Source organism: Ahaetulla prasina, chromosome 2, assembly GCF_028640845.1.
Source record: "Ahaetulla prasina isolate Xishuangbanna chromosome 2, ASM2864084v1, whole genome shotgun sequence".
Lineage (NCBI taxonomy): Eukaryota > Metazoa > Chordata > Lepidosauria > Squamata > Colubridae > Ahaetulla > Ahaetulla prasina.
The window spans coordinates 4,862,220-4,879,733 of NC_080540.1; the positions used below are offsets into that span (position 1 = coordinate 4,862,220).

At 47.3% G+C, this 17,514-nt stretch overlaps 1 protein-coding gene across 1 annotated transcript; it reads left to right on the forward strand.

The window, feature by feature from the left end:
• Positions 1 to 362: 362 nt before the first annotated feature.
• On the forward strand, positions 363 to 4,164 carry LOC131192750 (zinc finger protein OZF-like). The gene has a single exon (XM_058172238.1). The coding sequence runs from the start codon at positions 943 to 945 to the stop codon at positions 2,611 to 2,613; it is 1,671 nt and encodes a 556-aa protein (XP_058028221.1). The 5' UTR covers positions 363 to 942; the 3' UTR covers positions 2,614 to 4,164.
• Positions 4,165 to 17,514: the final 13,350 nt, after the last annotated feature.

A 17,514-nucleotide genomic window follows, 5' to 3' on the forward strand; every position in this document is an offset into this window, starting at 1 on the left:
CTAATCAAAATTTCCGCTACTGGTTCTCTGAACTGCTCAAAATTTCTGCTACCGGTTCTCTAGAACCTGTCAGAACCTGCTGGATTTCAACCCTGCTATGTAGTATGATGGACTGCAGGGTCAGCGCAATATGTAACGTTCAAACTGGTGCAATAGGGCTGGGTGTTTTGTTAATATGATTTATTGGGTTAGGGATTTTCTGTCTTCACTGTGAGTTGCATTGTGTTGGGGGGCGTGCACTGGGGAGCTCAACCAATCTGATTGCACGTATGTTGTGCACTGACAATCAAGATTTGAATGGAATTGGTTCCCTCACAGAGTATAGGGACCTCCTTTCCAAGGAACACAGCCTATCAGTTTTTGAAACCAAAAAGAAAAAGCGATCCAGGAGGACCTGCTGCCCCCTACGCAGACGAGTACGGGCCCCTCCTAAAACAGAGCCTATCAGTTTTCAGACCCTTGGGGGTCTGGGAGGACCTGCTGCTTTTCCTAAGCAGACGAGTAGGGGCACCTCCTAACACAGGACTTTGCTCAGTGACTTCCCAGCTGGTTCTTGGCTGGCAATGGAGGGCAACAGGATCCCAGTATGGCTTTAATTCTGTGGGGAGGGAATAGAGGCTTTGGGGGGCCCTCCAGGGTTCATATAGAGGGTGTTCCAGCTATTGTTTGGGCTAGTTGAAGAGCTGAAGAAAATAAACCTTCCTCTCTCCTTCACTTCTTTCATCTTCATCCTGCAGGTGCAACCAGGAAAACCTTTGGAGGAAGCTCTGCTTGCAGGATCCCATCTGGCTCAGTCACCAGGACCAGAAGTTTCATCTTCTCAGCTTTTGGACTCGTGCTAGAGCTCATCCTCCTGCCCATCTTCCAACCTTTTGGCCAAAGTTCTGCTTGTTACAGTTTCCTTGGATTGAAAGCTGTGGACGTGAGCAGCCCCTGGAGACTATGCAGAGGGAGGAACACGTTGGCCAAAGGTCCCTTCAGAGGAATCTAGGGAGACCCTACAAATGCTCCAAGTGCGAGAAATCCTTTGCTCACCGGTCCTTCCTTTTGATCCATCGGAAGCTGCATACGGGAAATGGATCCCACCTGTGTTTTCATTGTGGAAACTCCTTTCCTGGAATGTGGAGCTTTGCCAAACATCTCCGGAGCCACCCTGGACTGAAGCCTTATAAATGCGGAGAATGCGGGGAGCGTTTTGCTAAAGGCTCAGACCTTGGAGCCCATCAGCGAATCCACCAGGGAAAGAGATCTCAGGAATCCTGGAAGCGCTGGGGAAGATTTCCTGGGAGACGACATCTTTCTAGGCCTCAGAAGAGCCCGACTGAAGAGAAGCCCTGCAAGTGTGTGCAATGTGGGCTGTGCTTTTCTCAAACCTCGCAGCTTCTTAAACATCAGCAAATCCACACCAGAGAGAAACCTTATCAATGTATTGAGCATGGGAAATCTTTCCGTTATAAACAAATATTTAGAAAACATGAGATTATTAACACAGAGCAGAGTCCTTATAAATGCTTTGAGTGTGGAAAATGTTTCACTCGGAGCTCATCTCTTTGCAAACATAATAAAACACACACAAAGGAGGAAAGCAAAACGTGCCTAGAATGTGGGAAGTGTTTTTCCAGGAAATCGTACCTTGTTCGACATCAGAGAATTCACACTGGGGAAAGACCCCATGAATGCCCAGAATGTGGGAAATGTTTTGTCTACAAGTCAAAGCTAATTCGACATCAAAGAATTCACACTGGAGAAAGACCCTATCAATGCCCAGAATGTGGGAAAAGATTTGTCAATTCTTCGAAACTTTGGAGCCACCAAAGGACGCACAAGGGAGAAAAACTATATAAATGTAAAGATTGTGATAAATGTTTTTCTCTAAAGGCAAATCTTTTTGAACATCAGAATATCCATACAGGGGTGAAGCCCTATATGTGCATTGAATGTGGAAGGTTTTTCCGTACAATACAAATCCTCAAAAATCATGAGAATGTTCACAGAGGGGAAAAAAAGTTCAAATGTTTAGAATGTGGGAAAGCATTTGGTCGTTCATCAACCCTTAGAATTCACTGCCAAACTCATACGGGTGAGAAATGCCATAAGTGCTCAGTCTGTGAGAAATCTTTTACCCGGAAAGATACACTTTTGATGCATCAGCGAAGCCACTTAGAGAAACAATATAAATGTCCAGAGTGTGAGAAAACTTTTCCTTGCAAATATTATCTTAGAAAACATGAGAGGATTCACAAAAGAGAGAAGCCTTACAAGCCTGTGCAGAAAAATGAAATGTGTCCAGAATGTGGGAGACGTTTTGCCAGAAAGTCACAACTAATTCACCATCAGAGATTTCACACAGGAGAAAGACCCTATCTGTGCCTAGAATGTGGAAAATGTTTTGGGTACAAGTCACACCTAATTCGACATCAGAGACTTCACACTGGAGACACACCCTATCAATGTCCAGAATGTGAGAAACGATTTGTGGAGTCTGCTGGACTTCGGAAACATCAGAGGATCCACACAGGAGAGAGGCCTGTAAATGTGGGGAGTGTGGGAAAAGTTTCCCCCCCCCCAAAAAAAAACACCTTGGAAAGCATCAAAAGGTCCATACAAGAGTGAAGCCATAGAGATGCATAGAGTGTGGGAATATTTTGCTCAAAAGGGAGACATCAGAAAAATCACATGGAAAAAGCCCTAAGAGGCCCTAATGGTAGAACAGTTTTTCACAGTTGTTCAACCCTTAGAAGTCATATAAGAAATGATAAAGGGGCCAGGGCGGGGAATAGAAAATCTCCATATAGGTGTCAACGTTCCAGAAAACCTTCCTTGGAGAAAAGACTCCGAGGCCCACATCTTTCAAAATTCTTTTACTAGGATAGGATATCTGGCACAGTTGGTGGAAATCCGAAACTGGGGATCCGGGTTCCTCCCACAGTAATAACAACCCCAAAATCCCCACCCTCATGACCCTTCTGCCGATCACATGCTCCAATCTTCAATCATCCCATCTCGAGACATCACTCCAGCCACTCCTTCTCCAGATGTGTACTCAGCCTGACTTTGACCAGCAGGAAGAATGTTGTTATGTCTAATCATCCCTCGTACTACCACTCCCAACCCCTCCTTTCCCATACAGGAGAAAGTGGCAGTGTGTGGAAGCCTTCAGCCTAGTATGGCTTCCAAAGCTGACAAGTTTCCCCCCCACAGAAGAAAAAACACCCTGGAAAATAAAACAAACAAAAATGCAAAATAAGTTGCTAATGCCCAGCACATACTCTCCTAACCCCCTCACCCCCCTCCTGGAGGACCCTTAGGTTTCTCAGGGAATTTATCATGAAATTGCTTGACTACAGCATCAGCATTTACATCCCAACTTTTCACCCAAGTAGCTTCAGACAATGAGTACCCCTTCCAGTGGACCAAATATTGCAAGCGGCCCCTGTACAGTCTCGAGTCAAGGATTTTCTTAATTTCGTAATGGGTCTCTCCCTGGATTACCAAAGGAGGAGGGGAGCAGCTGGTAAGGGTCTCAAGCTAGATCCCTTAGCTGGTTTCAATCAGCTACTGTGAAACACTGGGTGCACTTTCCCTAATATCCGAGGGAGGCTAAGTTGGACAGTCACCGGGTTAATTATCTTTACTGTAAGGAAAGGACCTATAAATTTGGGACCAAATTTTTTGCTAGGAAACCTCAATCTTAGGTATTTAGTTGACAAATACACCCTATCTCCTACCCGGAAAGGTGGTTGAAGATATCGGTGTTTGTCGGCCTGGGCTTTATATTTTTCTGCTGATTCAGCCAAAGCTTTCTTAGTGTCCTCCCACCCTTTTTTCAATGAATTCATCCATTCCGTCAGGGACATGGAAGTGGGGGGTTCTATAGGGAACTCTGGCATCGGCACAAAATCCATGCCTGTGGTGGTCTCAAAAGGGGTTAATCCCATGCTACTGTGTACTGCATTATTATATGCCACTTCTGCAAACGGTAACAAGTCTGCCCAGTTCTCTTGCTAGTAGTTTACATAACACCTAATGTACTGTTCCACCATTGCATTCAATTTTTCAGCAACTCCGTTGGTGGCTGGATGGAAGGTGGAGCTAAGTCCCTGGGATGACCCAATGGACCGTAGGAACTCCTTCCAGAACTTAGCAGTAAACTGGACTCCACGATCTGATATTATTCTCCTTGGAACCCTATGTAGTCTGTAAATGTGTCTCACGAATATTTTCGCCAATTTAGTTTGGCGGCTAGGAGTTTTTTCAAAACTTGTCTAACCAATTTGATATGCTCCTTCATACTTTCGCTGTATATAAAAATATTGTCCAAGTAGACAAGAACCCCGTTATATAGATGACTATGCAGGGTTTCATTGATTAGTTGCACGAAGACTGCTGGGGGGCCCTGGAGTCCAAAAGGCATGACCCATAACTGGTAACTGCCCAGCAAGCAGTTGAAAGCAGTTTTCCATTCGTCCCCTTCACGTATGTGGACCCGGTAATAGGCCTCCCTTAAATCCAACTTGGTGAAAATTTTGCCTCTCCCCAGGTGGTTTAGTAAGTCCTTCATTAGTGGTAATGGGAAGGTGTTTTGTATGCAAACAGTGTTAATGTTCCGACAATCCACGCATAATCTTAAAGACCCATCTTCTCTTTGAATCCTCTGGCTAGGTTGGTGTCGATGTATCTCCTTAACTCAGTAATTTCAGCAGATGTCATTGAGTACATTCTGGGTTTTGGTAGTTTAGCCCCAAGCTCTAGTTCGATGGCACAGTCAGTGGGCCAATGGGGGAGGGAAGGAGGTTACACTCTTTTTCGCTAAAGGCTTCTGCCAAATCTGTATATGCCTTAGGAATGCGTGGTTCCCTGGAGGTGAGTCTGATCTGGTGGCTGCTGGCTCTCCCTGGTGGTTTTTATGGATCGGCCAAGGTGCTGACATTCAATATGATTTTTCGGAACCCATCTTCCCACTTGATTGTAGGGGCCCATTTGTCCAGCCAGGCAAGGCCTAGTATTATAGTTTCTGACATCTTTGGAATTACTATGAATCTTATGAGTTCATAATGTTTTCCAATTTCTAGGCCAATCAGTTCTGTGATTTGGGTGGCTGGGACTCTGCCAATTAATGTTCCATCCACTTGGTGGAATTTAATCTGGTGTTTTAAGGTTAATGTTTTGATACCTAGTTGGTTTACAATTGACTTCCTAATTAGACATTTGGTACAGCTGGTATCTATAATGGCTGGCAACTCTTTCCGCTCCCCCCTCAGTGGAATTACTAAGTTAACTTTGATAGTAAAGGGAGGAATGGGTACACTCACCATCGGGTCATCTTCTCCACTAGGGTCCTCTGGAGGGGTTTCAGCAGACAGAGGTCCCTTGCTCTCTTCAGTGGGGAGGGGAGCGTCCACGGCTTGTCTTGCAAATCGAATGGTGTCTGGGTTTCTTCTTGGAGGCTTTTTTCCCTGGGCAGCGGTTGCTGGATGCTCTTGTGGGATGGGCGCTGGAGCTAGGCAGTCAGAAACTCAGTGTCCCATTTTGCAGCAGCAGTAACATTTCATAACTCTTGTTGATTGAGGGGTTCAGATTATTGCAGGTCGTGAGAAGGGCTGTCTGGCCAATGGTCCTCAGGGAGGCTTTTCGGCTGGTAGTTGGGGGTGGGGGTTGATTTCTCTGTCCAGAGCTATGGACATGTTGTACCAGTCTTGCAGTCATTCAGGCACGCCCTGTATGCCACAGGCTTTTCTGACTTCGTGATTGATGGCCTCTTTGAAATAGTGGAGGAGTACGCAGTCTGGCCAATGCCCAAGGTTTCCTGCTACTCGTCTAAAGTCCCATACAAAGTCTTTTAAGGGTTTGTTACCTTGTTTCATTGTTTTTATGGTGGTTTCACTGTCTGCGATACAATCCTGGTCTTCAAATCTGGCTCTGAGCAGTGCAACAAACCCTGCAATGTCATTCAGTTCTGCAACATGTTCATTGTGGAGCTGGGCAATCCACTCAGAAGCTTCTCCTTCATTCATTCGATCAGAGATAGCTGTTATTGGTATTGATCTCCAAATTGATCTAGGTGAGCCCAGACTCTGCTGAGGAAGTAAACAAGTTTGTGCGGTGTGCCATCAAAAGTTGCTCTGAAGTGAGGGGGGGTTGGTCAGGGGACAGGGGAGGGGGGCACCTGCTTGGCTGCTGGCAGTTGGGGAGGAATTTGAGGCACAGCCGCTGCTGCTTACTGGATGGGTCCCTGCTGAGGGGGAGGGGCTGACATCGCCAGAGTTGCTTGCTGGGCTGCAGAGGGGGGAGGAATTCCAGCCGGCTGCTGGATCAAACCCCCTTGTGCTGTTGGGATCCAGGGGCCATACAGAGGCCAGGGACATCCCTGGAAAATGTGAGTAGAGGAAGCTGGCTGCCACTGGCATTGGACCCATCCCTGTCGGGGTAGAATCCCCAGCCTGTGGGGATAGAATTAGCAGGGGGGAGCGCAACGGGCCGTAGGTGAAAGGGCTCCATAAGGGGCGGTTGCATTCCCCAAGACAGCTGCGTTTGATGCATCCCAGCTGTGTAACTTCCCTGCTGTGCTTGGGTGCTGATGGGATAGTTTATGGGCTGGTCGGAAAGGGCTTGAGCTCCCCTAATTTCTCCCTCTGTGCAAGGAGGAAAGGTGAACATTGGCTGGGTTAAGCTCCACTTTGTTTGAGGGGGGTGGGAGAGAGGTACATAGCTTCCCATTGCCAACCATTCAAAACTCTCCGGGAGCCCGGTCAGGGACTGGGATCTTGTGGGGGGTGGCAGACTCCATTCCCTCAAATCTCCAGATCCCACAGCTTGTCCTGCTCTCCATCGGGTTTGGAAGGTAGGGGATGGTGGTGACTTCGCTAGGCAGGGATTAGCACGCTCCTTCAGAGATCTCACCTCTGGTCCCCTGTCAGGTGTCGGGTCAGACTGGCAACTTTTCCAGGAATCTGATCCCTTGGGCCATGCTCCAAGCTCTCGAGCCGGTCCTGCAGTTTCGAGGCCAGGTATCACTGGCCTCGATAAATCACCGAGCGTCTGTGCCCACTGCCCCCTCCGGGACGTCTCCCATCTTCGCTGAGTCTTTGCACCACCCAAGGCTTTTGGTGGATGCTGGGGCTCAGCACCCCGGATGGCCCCACTTGGGGTGCTGCTGTGCTGTAAAGGAGTTTTGGATTAATGTCAGCGTTCCAGAAAACCCTCCTTGCAGAAAAGACTCTGAGGCCCACATCTTTCAAATTTTTTTTACTAGCATAGGTAATCTGGCACAGTTGGTGGAAATCCGAAACTGAGGATCCGGGTTCCTCCCACAGTAATAACAACCCCAAAATCTCCACCCTCATGACCCCTCTGCTGATCCCATGCTCCAATCTTCAACCATCCCATCTAGAGACATCACTCCGGCCACTCCTTCTCCAGATGCGAACTCAGCCTGATCTTGACCAGCAGGAAGAATGTTATGTCTAATCATCCCTCGTACTAACACCCCCCTCCTCTCCTTTCCCACACAGGAGAAAGTGGCAGTGTGTGGAAGTCTTTGGCCTAGTAAGGCTTCCAAAGCTGACAATAGGAAAGATGCAATTTAAATGTTTGAAGTGTGATGTATGTTTTGCCTGGAAAAATACTCTTTCAGCAGCGAGAATTGCATTTGGAAGAATGAGGATACTCCTACAGAGGAGAAGATAATTAAAAATATATTAGATTGTGTAGAGATGGATAAATTGATGCTGAAAATAAAGGATAAAGAAGAATCAGAATATTTCTCAACATGGGATAAGTTCTATCACTGGTTAGATAACAGAAGTAGAAAATAGAAGATTAAAGGTTATCACTAGCTACAAGTAAATAATGAAAGATTATGATTATATATAAGCAAACAATATACCATCAATATTATTATTAATATAATATTGGACTGTATAAGTAAAAGAACTTGGACACTGTAATGTTCGTTAAGCACATGTTGATTGAAAATAAAATAATAAAAGAATTGGGGGGGGGGGGAAATCACACACTAATCCACTGACTGCGGCCTTTCTCAGTCAGTGTTGATAGGAGGGGAGAGATCCAGCCCTCGCCCACTGCTTTATGGGGTTCCGCAGGGCTCGGTACTCCCTCCTGTTCAACATTTATATGAAGCCGCTGGGTGAATCATCCATCACTATGGACTGAGGTATCACTAATATGCTGATGCAATTCAGCTTTATGTTTCCGCTTGTGGTGAGTTAAGTGATGTTGTGACCACCACCCCATGGTGCCTGGAGGCTGTTAGGGGATAGATGGGGAGTTAGGGGCTGAAAGTAAACCCTGGCCAGATCGAGTGGCTCTCGGTTTGGGGTTCGTTGGCTCAGGGAGAATCTTTGGTCGTGGATGGGGTGGCACTATCCCAAATAACCCTGTGCGTAATCTGGGGGTTCTCCTGGACTCAGAACTCCTGCTCAAAGAGCACATGGTGGTCGTGGCCAGGCGGGCCTTTGCACAACTGCAGATTGTGCACCAGTGACGTCCTTTCATGGACCAACAATCCCTACTCACAGTCACTCATGTCCTAGTCCCTTCTCGTCTTGACTATTGCAACACGCTGTACATGGGGCTGCTCTTGAAGAGCATCCAGAAGCTCCAGTTGGTGCAAAACGCAGCGGCCCACATGGTTTTGTGCAGACCTCCACTGCGGGAGCTGCATTGGCTGCCGATTTGCCTCTGGGTACAATTCAAAGTGCTGGTTGTCACCTGTAAAGCCCTTCATGGCTTGGGACCAGGTTATCTGAGGGACTGTCTCTTGCCAGTCACACCTACCCAAACCATCAGAGCAGGGAGGCAGGGAATGCTGCGGGTCCCGTCCCTGAGGGAGATACACCTGGTGGGACCCAGAAGGGCCTTCTCCGTGGTGGCTCTCTCTCTCTGGAACATCATTCTCTCAGAGATTAGAATGGTCCCCACTCTAGGACCCTTCCGGAAGGCACTGAAGACCTGCCAGCGGGCCTGGGGAACCCAGAGCGGAAGGGAGCCCATTAAATGGCTCATGTGATCTGCTGTCAGTGGGGTGGGGTGGGTGATTTTTATTACATTATACTATATTTATTTGATTCTTTTTCTTAGTTTTATTGTTTTAAATATGGTTTTTATTCTGTAAGCAACCTTGAGTCGCCATGGGCAAATAGGCTATATAAATTAAATAGATAAATATAGGAAAGATGCACTTTAAATGTTTGAAGTGTGATGTATGGTTTGCCTAGAAAAATATTCTTTCAGCATCACTGAATTCTTACTGAAGAGAAACTTTTTATCAGGGCTTAGAATGTGGCAAAGATTTTTATCAGATCTTCAGATGCACATGAAAGATCCACACAGGAGGAAAACCTTACAGGTGTATAACATGAGAATGTGTTTCCTTGCCAATTGGAACATCTGGCCTCCTAGAGTTTCTCCATTAAAATTGCCTCCTTGGAAATTTTCTTTGCCAAGTTAAATTTTGTTATAACTTTTAAAATTTTTAATTCTAAGACTTGAATATCCTGATATCTTACATTTTTTGTCTCATTTCTTGGAACCGCTTTTCCCCATCGATTTGTCAATAAAGGTAGTTGACTCAAAAAGCAGTTCATTTAGGGACCATTCAAAGTTACAACGGCACTGAAAAAAGTGACTTCTGACCATTTGTCAGCATCCCTATGGCCACGTGATCAAAAATTTAAATTCTTGACTACTGAGTCACATTTCTGAGAGTTGCAGTGTTCCAGGGTGGTGTCATGCCCCCGTCAGGAGTCTGAATCTGTGGGGGAAGATGAGCTGGAACAAGAGCCGGCAGAGATTGAGAGGGCTGCTCCGTTGGCCTTGGAGGAAACTGGGGAAGGGCAGAGTCAGTGCAGGCAAGGCTTTTCTGAATTAGTAAGGCCTGCAGACAGGGAGGAGCAGGAGAGACAATGCTCAGGAGAAGGGCAAGGACTACCCCCTCCTGATTCTAGAACAAGGAGGGAAGAGAGAAGGCGAGATCAACGCAGATTGAGCTGGCTATGAGGGAGGAGAGTGCCCCACCCCCTTTCACTAGGCACACCTGGGGACTGAGATGTAAGGAGGTGCCGGTGGGAGGGGCATTTGTCGGGAAGAAGCATTGAATCTCTGGAGCAGTGGTAGTCAACCTGGTCCCTACCGCCCACTAGTGGGCGTTTCAGCTTTCATGATGGGCAGCGGGGGTTTTGTCCGATACTGAAACACTTACCTTTTTTTAAATTTAATTGACTTTTTAAAAACTTTTCATAGCATTATTTAAAAATATTTTCACTAGGTTTTCATAAAATTCCTGGTGACAATTTAAATTTCTGAAAATATACTATTTGTATCACCCGCGGATAAATTTAGTTCATGTTACATAAGTGAAACTAAATGGGGCTATAGTGAAACTGCAAACAAGAGAGCCTCGTCCCAGAATAGCTCGCGCATCTCCCCCCACACCACCCAGTTGTAACAGACAAGCAGAGCTGGTAGCCAACACCTCCCCCCAACCTAATCCTCGATGTGCGAGAGTTGTGTTGTTTTCGTGCCACGCCCCAGGTCATCAGAGGTCACCTGATCCCCTTTTTCAACTTTTTGACAAGCAAAGGAGAAGCCAGATTCACTTAACAACCATGTGACTAGCTGAACAACTGCAGTGATTCATTTAACAACTGTGGCTAGAAAGGTCATAAAATGGAGAAATCTCACTTAAGTGTTTCACTTAACAACAGAATGTTTGGGCTCAGTGGTGGTCATAAAAAGTGGACTACCTATAGATGATAAATTGAGAGTTGCTAGAACAGGAACACAGAGAATACAAGGTGAAGTCAAAAGGATATGGGGATGTTTTGGCAAAAAATCACACCTAATTCAATATCAGAGATTTCACACTGGCAACAGACCCTATGAATGCCCAGAATGTGAGAAAAGATTTGTGGAGTCTGCTCAACTTTGGAGACAAAAGCGGTCATTGTGTTAGAAACATCATTTCATATCCATTAGTTCATGCAAACCTCATGATTTTCTCAGCACTCTGAAAACAATGGACCTCAGAAAGGTTTGTCCATAAGAAAAGGGGAAAGGAATACATTTTCTGGCATATAGCCAAGAGCTTTGTTAGGGGGTGCTCTCTCACATTAGGTTGCTGAGAATACACATTTTAAGTTACAAGCAAGGCTAAGCTTGGCAATTAGCCTAAAGGCTTTATCTCCACAGATGGCAAATTCTGTTACCATGGAGCTTCTCTCAGCAGCAATAAAAGCTGAATTAGTTACAATCTGTGTATGCTGCAATCCTTTCAACTGTAAAGATAGATTCATAAATGTAGAATGTCACAGCGAATATCATGGCTACCATCATTCTGATCTTGAGATTCTATCAAAGTAGCCTATATAAATAAAATTAGAATTCTAGAACTCTTCTGGGTTTTCTTGCCTGATTCAGCCTCTCTTGAAAAGCTGATATACGTCTTTCTTTCCAAAACAGGCAAGGCGAAGTCACGTTAAATTTAGGTTCTACCCCTGGGGTTTCTTTGCAACCCTCCAAATGTTTCAAACCATTTATTCATGAACTCGTTTAAACATTCCAGATTGGGCTAAAGTTCATTTTTGGGGTTTTGTACATTTTGTATCGCATATTGAGCCTAAGGGTGCAGGGAAGAAGAAGAAGAAAGATAAGTAGGGGACTGGAGGCTACAACATAAGAGGAAAGGTTGCATCAGAACTGATTATGTCTACTCGAAGGAAGAGAAGTAGGAGTGAGAGGATGGCAGACTTCTAATATTTGAGGAACTGTTGCAAAGATCAGGGGCACCACCTACTTTCCAAAGCACCTGAAGGCTGAATAAGAAGCAATGGCTGGAAACTCATCAAGGGGAGATGCAGCCTAGAATTAAAGAGAGATTTCCTGGGGTGGTCTTTCCCGATGCTCTGAGGTGCACAATAAAGGAAAATTGTAGCCTATTTTCTACAACTGGCAAAGAGCCCTCCTGTTATGTATTAACAGTTGTGCCTTTAAATATTTGAGCGGGAAAATCAGCACGTTGCTGATTGGACGAAGCCTCCAGCAGAACTGTATAAAAGGAGAGGTTTTTCCCCCAGCCTGTTGCTGGGTTCACCCTATATTAAAGAGCTGTTGTCACTACCCTGGTCTCCAGCCTCGTTACTTCCCGAACTTAACATTGGCGACGAAGGTGGGATATCGAGGCTAAGGGGAACCAGAACCGAGCTGAAGCACGCTAGTTCCGAACCCAGCGAACTCAGGGCAGAAACGCGGAAATGGCAAACACGCCACCCGCACTGCATAACCCGGCAAGGAGAAATGGGGAACATATATGACCCGTTTGAAAGCTTTCTAGAAGCCAACGAACTACAGGATCCCTGATAACCGCAAACGGGCTTACTTCCTAAGCCATTGCGGCCGGAGGTAATCGAGATTGCGGAAGTTCTGGCAGAGCCAACGCCGATACAATCGGTATCGTGGCCGACTCTGCAGACTTTGCTGAAGAACCATTTCGCACCGACGCCCAAATACGCAGCGGTTTGAATTGAGAACGTAGACAGATGGAGGGCGAGTCCATCGGTGACTACATGGCCGCTAAGAAGAGCGCCCAAGGACTGCGGATACCGAGACTTAGACGAAGTGCTACCGAGCAACTCATCCGAGGGGTCAAGGACATCCGCACGGCGACGACTGCTAGCCAGAGCAACCTGACACTAGCCAACGCCTGGACGGCCAGAGCACACGAAATGTCTACTAAAGCAGCAGAGACCTGCAAAAGCCTCTTCAATCCAAGGCGAAGCGAAAGCCAACGCCAGTACACCAGGAGGAGATTCAGTCCGAATCCGACGGTGAAGGATGAGGAAGGGTCTGCCGGACCGAGAAACGCGACACTGAGGACCGTGACGAAGCGGAAGCTGCGGAGGGCAGCATCAGCGCCAACGCTGCAGGTTTAAAGACGCAACATGCGGCGGTGTGGGAAGAAAGGACACTTAGCTCAGGTTTGCAGAGCGCCCAACCTTCCCGCCGAAAATTCAAATCGCCAATCAAAACGCTGGAACCGGAAAGGCGGCCCGCGATTGGTTCAAACAAGAAAGGCGCCAAGTCTAACCAAACGACTGTCATTATAGGTCCCAACCAAAGTGGAAAAGAAGATTTTCACAAAGCCCAAGATCGAGGGAGTACGGTGCAGGCTTGAAGTAGACACGGATCAGCGATCACCATCATGTCCTGGGACACTCTGGCGAGTCGCTGCCGTCCGTCGCGGCGCCATCTGCAAGCACAGCGCCACGAGTGCACGACTACCAGGGAATCGCATCCCTGTTCGAGGGACCACCTCCGTCCGAGTCAGCACGGCCCTCACAAAAGACCCTGCCCATCACGATCGCCGAAGGAACTCTGCCCAGTCTGTTGGGACTAGACTGGTTTCGTGCCCTGGGCATGGGAGTGACTGGCATCTACAGAAGTGACTGCAATTTGAAAGACATTCTCTTTAACGAGTTCAAGATGTCTTCAAGGACTGCCTGGGCAAGTACAAGGGGACCCCTATTTCCTTCAACTTAGACCCCAGGTAGCCCCCATTAGGCTTAAGGCGAGGAGAGTCCTTTGCCCTAAAACCAAAATTGATAAGGAGCTGGACAAGCTCATAAATCAGGGGTTTTGGTGCCAGTCGATCACGCAAAGTGGGAGACGCCAATCGTCACCCCATAAAATCGGACGGGTCAATTAGAATTTGCGCTGACTACAAGGCGACGCTTAACAAAGCCTTACAGAAAAGCGCACCGGTTCCCGTAGTGCAACACTTATTGCACTCTTTGGGGCAAGGGCAAGTCTTTGCAAAGTTAGACTTGGCCCAAGCCTACCAACAACTGCCAGTAGACGCCCGACAGCGAAGCCCAAACGACAGACGCACAGGGGGCATTCAAGTGCACCCGATTGCAATTTGGGGTTAGTGTGGCACCAGGGCTGTTCCAAAACCTGATGGAACGACTACTGCAAGGGCTCCCAGGGTAGTTCCCTACTGATGATGTCCTAATTTCAGGGAAAACATGGAGGAATTGGGGAGCGTTAAGAAAGGTCTTGAGCATTTTCCGACAGCCGGATTAAAAGTCAAGACAAATAAATGTCAGATAGGGGTCGAATCGGTCGATTTCTTGGGCTACCGGATAGACAAGAAAGGAATTCACCCTACTGAGAGCAAGGTTAAGGCAATTAGAAGGCTCCAGCGCCCAAAAACAAAGCAGAGCTGCAGGCATTCCTGGATTGGTTAATTTTACGACGGTCTTTTAAAGAACAAAGCAACCGCTATGGAACCGCTGCATAGGCTCTTAGGGAAAAATACTGTTTGGTCTTGGGAAAGTCAGAAAATAGGGCTTTTGAAGCAGTAAAGAACCTGCTCTCAAGTGATAGCCTGCTCATCCAATATCACGACTCACTACCCCTAGTGCTGGTTTCATGGCCCCTTATGGGGTGGGGCTGTACTCAGCCATAGACTTCAAACGGCACAGAAGCCCCTATAGCGTTCTACTCTAGAACGATGTCCTCCCCAGAGAGGAACTACAGCCAATTAGACAAAGAAGCATTAGCCATTGTATCAGGGGTCAAAAATTCCATGAGTATGTCTTTGGGCGGAATTTTGAAATCGTGACTGACCACAGACCGCTACTAGGATTACTGGCTGGCGACCGCCAACGCCTGTGGCACTTTCGCCACGCTTGACTCGATGGACTATATTTTAGCCGCCACTCATACAAGCTGCAGCATCGACCGGGAAAGAAGTGGGCATGCAGACGCTGAGCCGATGCCCACTGCCAGGGGCGATCAAGACCCCACTCCGGGACACCCATCCTCCTTATTGACTCGTTGACTCTGGCCCAGTCACATCAAAGGAAGTGGCTCGGCATCATACCGACATTGTGTTAAGGACTGTACTCGGTTGGGTACAGAGAGGGTGTCATTGCGCCGGGCTAACGGTTCAAAGAATTTGTTAAGAAACGGATGAGCTCTCGGCTCAAGGGGTGCCTGTTATGGGGTGATCGTGTAATAATCCTGTTAAGTTAAGGGCAAGGTATTGGACCTCCACGAGGGTCACCCAGGCATCGTAAGGATGAAGGGTTAGCTAGAAGCTATGTATGGTGGCCACTCATGGACGCAGAGATTGCTGAGAGGGTAGGGAAATGCCAAGCCAAGAGTCCAGACCGCTACCCCAACAGCCCCAGTCAGAGAATGGGAAAAGCCCCAAGGGCCTTGGTCAAGAATCCACATTGACTTTGCTGGCCCTTTCACGGCCAAACGCTCCTAGTGGTGGTTGATGCATTTTCCAAATGGTTAGATCATACTCATGAAGTCCACCACGCCAAGCAGTAATCGCAACCCCGCGCCACCTATTCGCAACTCACGGGTTGCCGGACACTCTGGTGTCCACAATGGGCCCCAATTCACGGCAGCCCAGTTTGAAGAGTACCTGGCAGAGGAAGGCATCCGACATGCCCTCTGCACCTTTCCACCCTGCGCCGAATGGTTTTGCAGAGCGCCCGTCCGAGCGCTAAGGAGGCATTGTCCAGGCTCAAGCCAGGTGACTGGCAAACAAAATAGACTTTTCCCAGCTGCCCAGCACAGAACCCCAAGCACAGCCACTGGGAAAAGCCCAGCCAATTGCTAATGGGACGGAAACCCGTGCCCACTTGACCGCTTGAACCCCATTACACACCCGAGGGTTACAAGGGGAGCTAGAAAAGACAAGGGAAATGAGCATAGGCGACCGGTGTGGGCCCAAACTATGGGGACGGCCCGAGTTGGTCAGGACAACAATAAAAGTAACAGGCCCAAAATCGACGTGGTAGAGCTACCAGACAACCGAGTGGCGGCGCCACATAGATCAGTTAAGGAAACGAATAACTGACCAAACCAACCAACAGAGACAGGTAATGACCAATACCACTTTGAATCCACAGCTGACAATGACCCGGGAGGCGCAAGACTTAGCTGAGGTCCCAGAGTTCCAGCGACGCCATCAGGTCCCCGAGGGGAAGCAGCAGGAAAGTTCCAAAATTAATCCAAGGCCGGAGGGCCAAGAAAAGAGTCGGCCGATAATCCAGAGCCCGATGGCCCAGAGAAAGAGCAGGAGGAGAAAACAGCCCTCCGACCAGCTCAAACACCACCCAGTTGTAACAGACAAGCAGAGCTGGTAGCCAACACCTCCCCCAACCTAATCCTCGATGTGCGAGAGTTGTGTTGTTTTCGTACACGCCCCAGGTCATCAGAGGTCACCTGATCCCTTTTCAACTTTTGACAAGCAAAGGAGAAGCCAGATTCACTTAACAACCATGTGACTAGCTGAACAACTGCAGTAATTCATTTAACAACTGTGGCTAGAAAGGTCATAAAATGGAGAAATCTCACTTAAGTGTTTCACTTAACAACAGAATGTTTGGGCTCAGTGGTGGTCATAAAAAGTGGACTACCTATAGATGATAAATTGAGAGTTGCTAGAACAGGAACACAGAGAATACAAGGTGAAGTCAAAAGGATATGGGGATGTTTTGGCAAAAAATCACACCTAATTCAATATCAGAGATTTCACACTGGCAACAGACCCTATGAATGCCCAGAATGTGAGAAAAGATTTGTGGAGTCTGCTCAACTTTGGAGACAAAAGCGGTCATTGTGTTAGAAACATCATTTCATATCCATTAGTTCATGCAAACCTCATGATTTTCTCAGCACTCTGAAAACAATGGACCTCAGAAAGGTTTGTCCATAAGAAAAGGGGAAAGGAATACATTTTCTGGCATATAGCCAAGAGCTTTGTTAGGGGGTGCTCTCTCACATTAGGTTGCTGAGAATACACATTTTAAGTTACAAGCAAGGCTAAGCTTGGCAATTAGCCTAAAGGCTTTATCTCCACAGATGGCAAATTCTGTTACCATGGAGCTTCTCTCAGCAGCAATAAAAGCTGAATTAGTTACAATCTGTGTATGCTGCAATCCTTTCAACTGTAAAGATAGATTCATAAATGTAGAATGTCACAGCGAATATCATGGCTACCATCATTCTGATCTTGAGATTCTATCAAAGTAGCCTATATAAATAAGACCAAGTGTTTTCTGGGAGGGAGGAGTGTTATGTATTATCAGTTGTGCTTTTAATTATTTGAGCGGAAAATCAGCACGTTGTGGATTGGACGAAGCCTCCAGCAGAACTGTATAAAAGGAGAGGTTTTTGCCCCAGCCTGTTGCTGGGTTCACCCTATATTAAAGAGCTGTTGTCACTACCCTGGTCTCCAGCCTGGCAGAGGAAGGCATCCGACATGCCCTCTGCACCTTTCCACCCTGCGCCGAATGGTTTTGCAGAGCGCCCGTCCGAGCGCTAAGGAGGCATTGTCCAGGCTCAAGCCAGGTGACTGGCAAACAAAATAGACTTTTCCCAGCTGCCCAGCACAGAACCCCAAGCACAGCCACTGGGAAAAGCCCAGCCAATTGCTAATGGGACGGAAACCCGTGCCCACTTGACCGCTTGAACCCC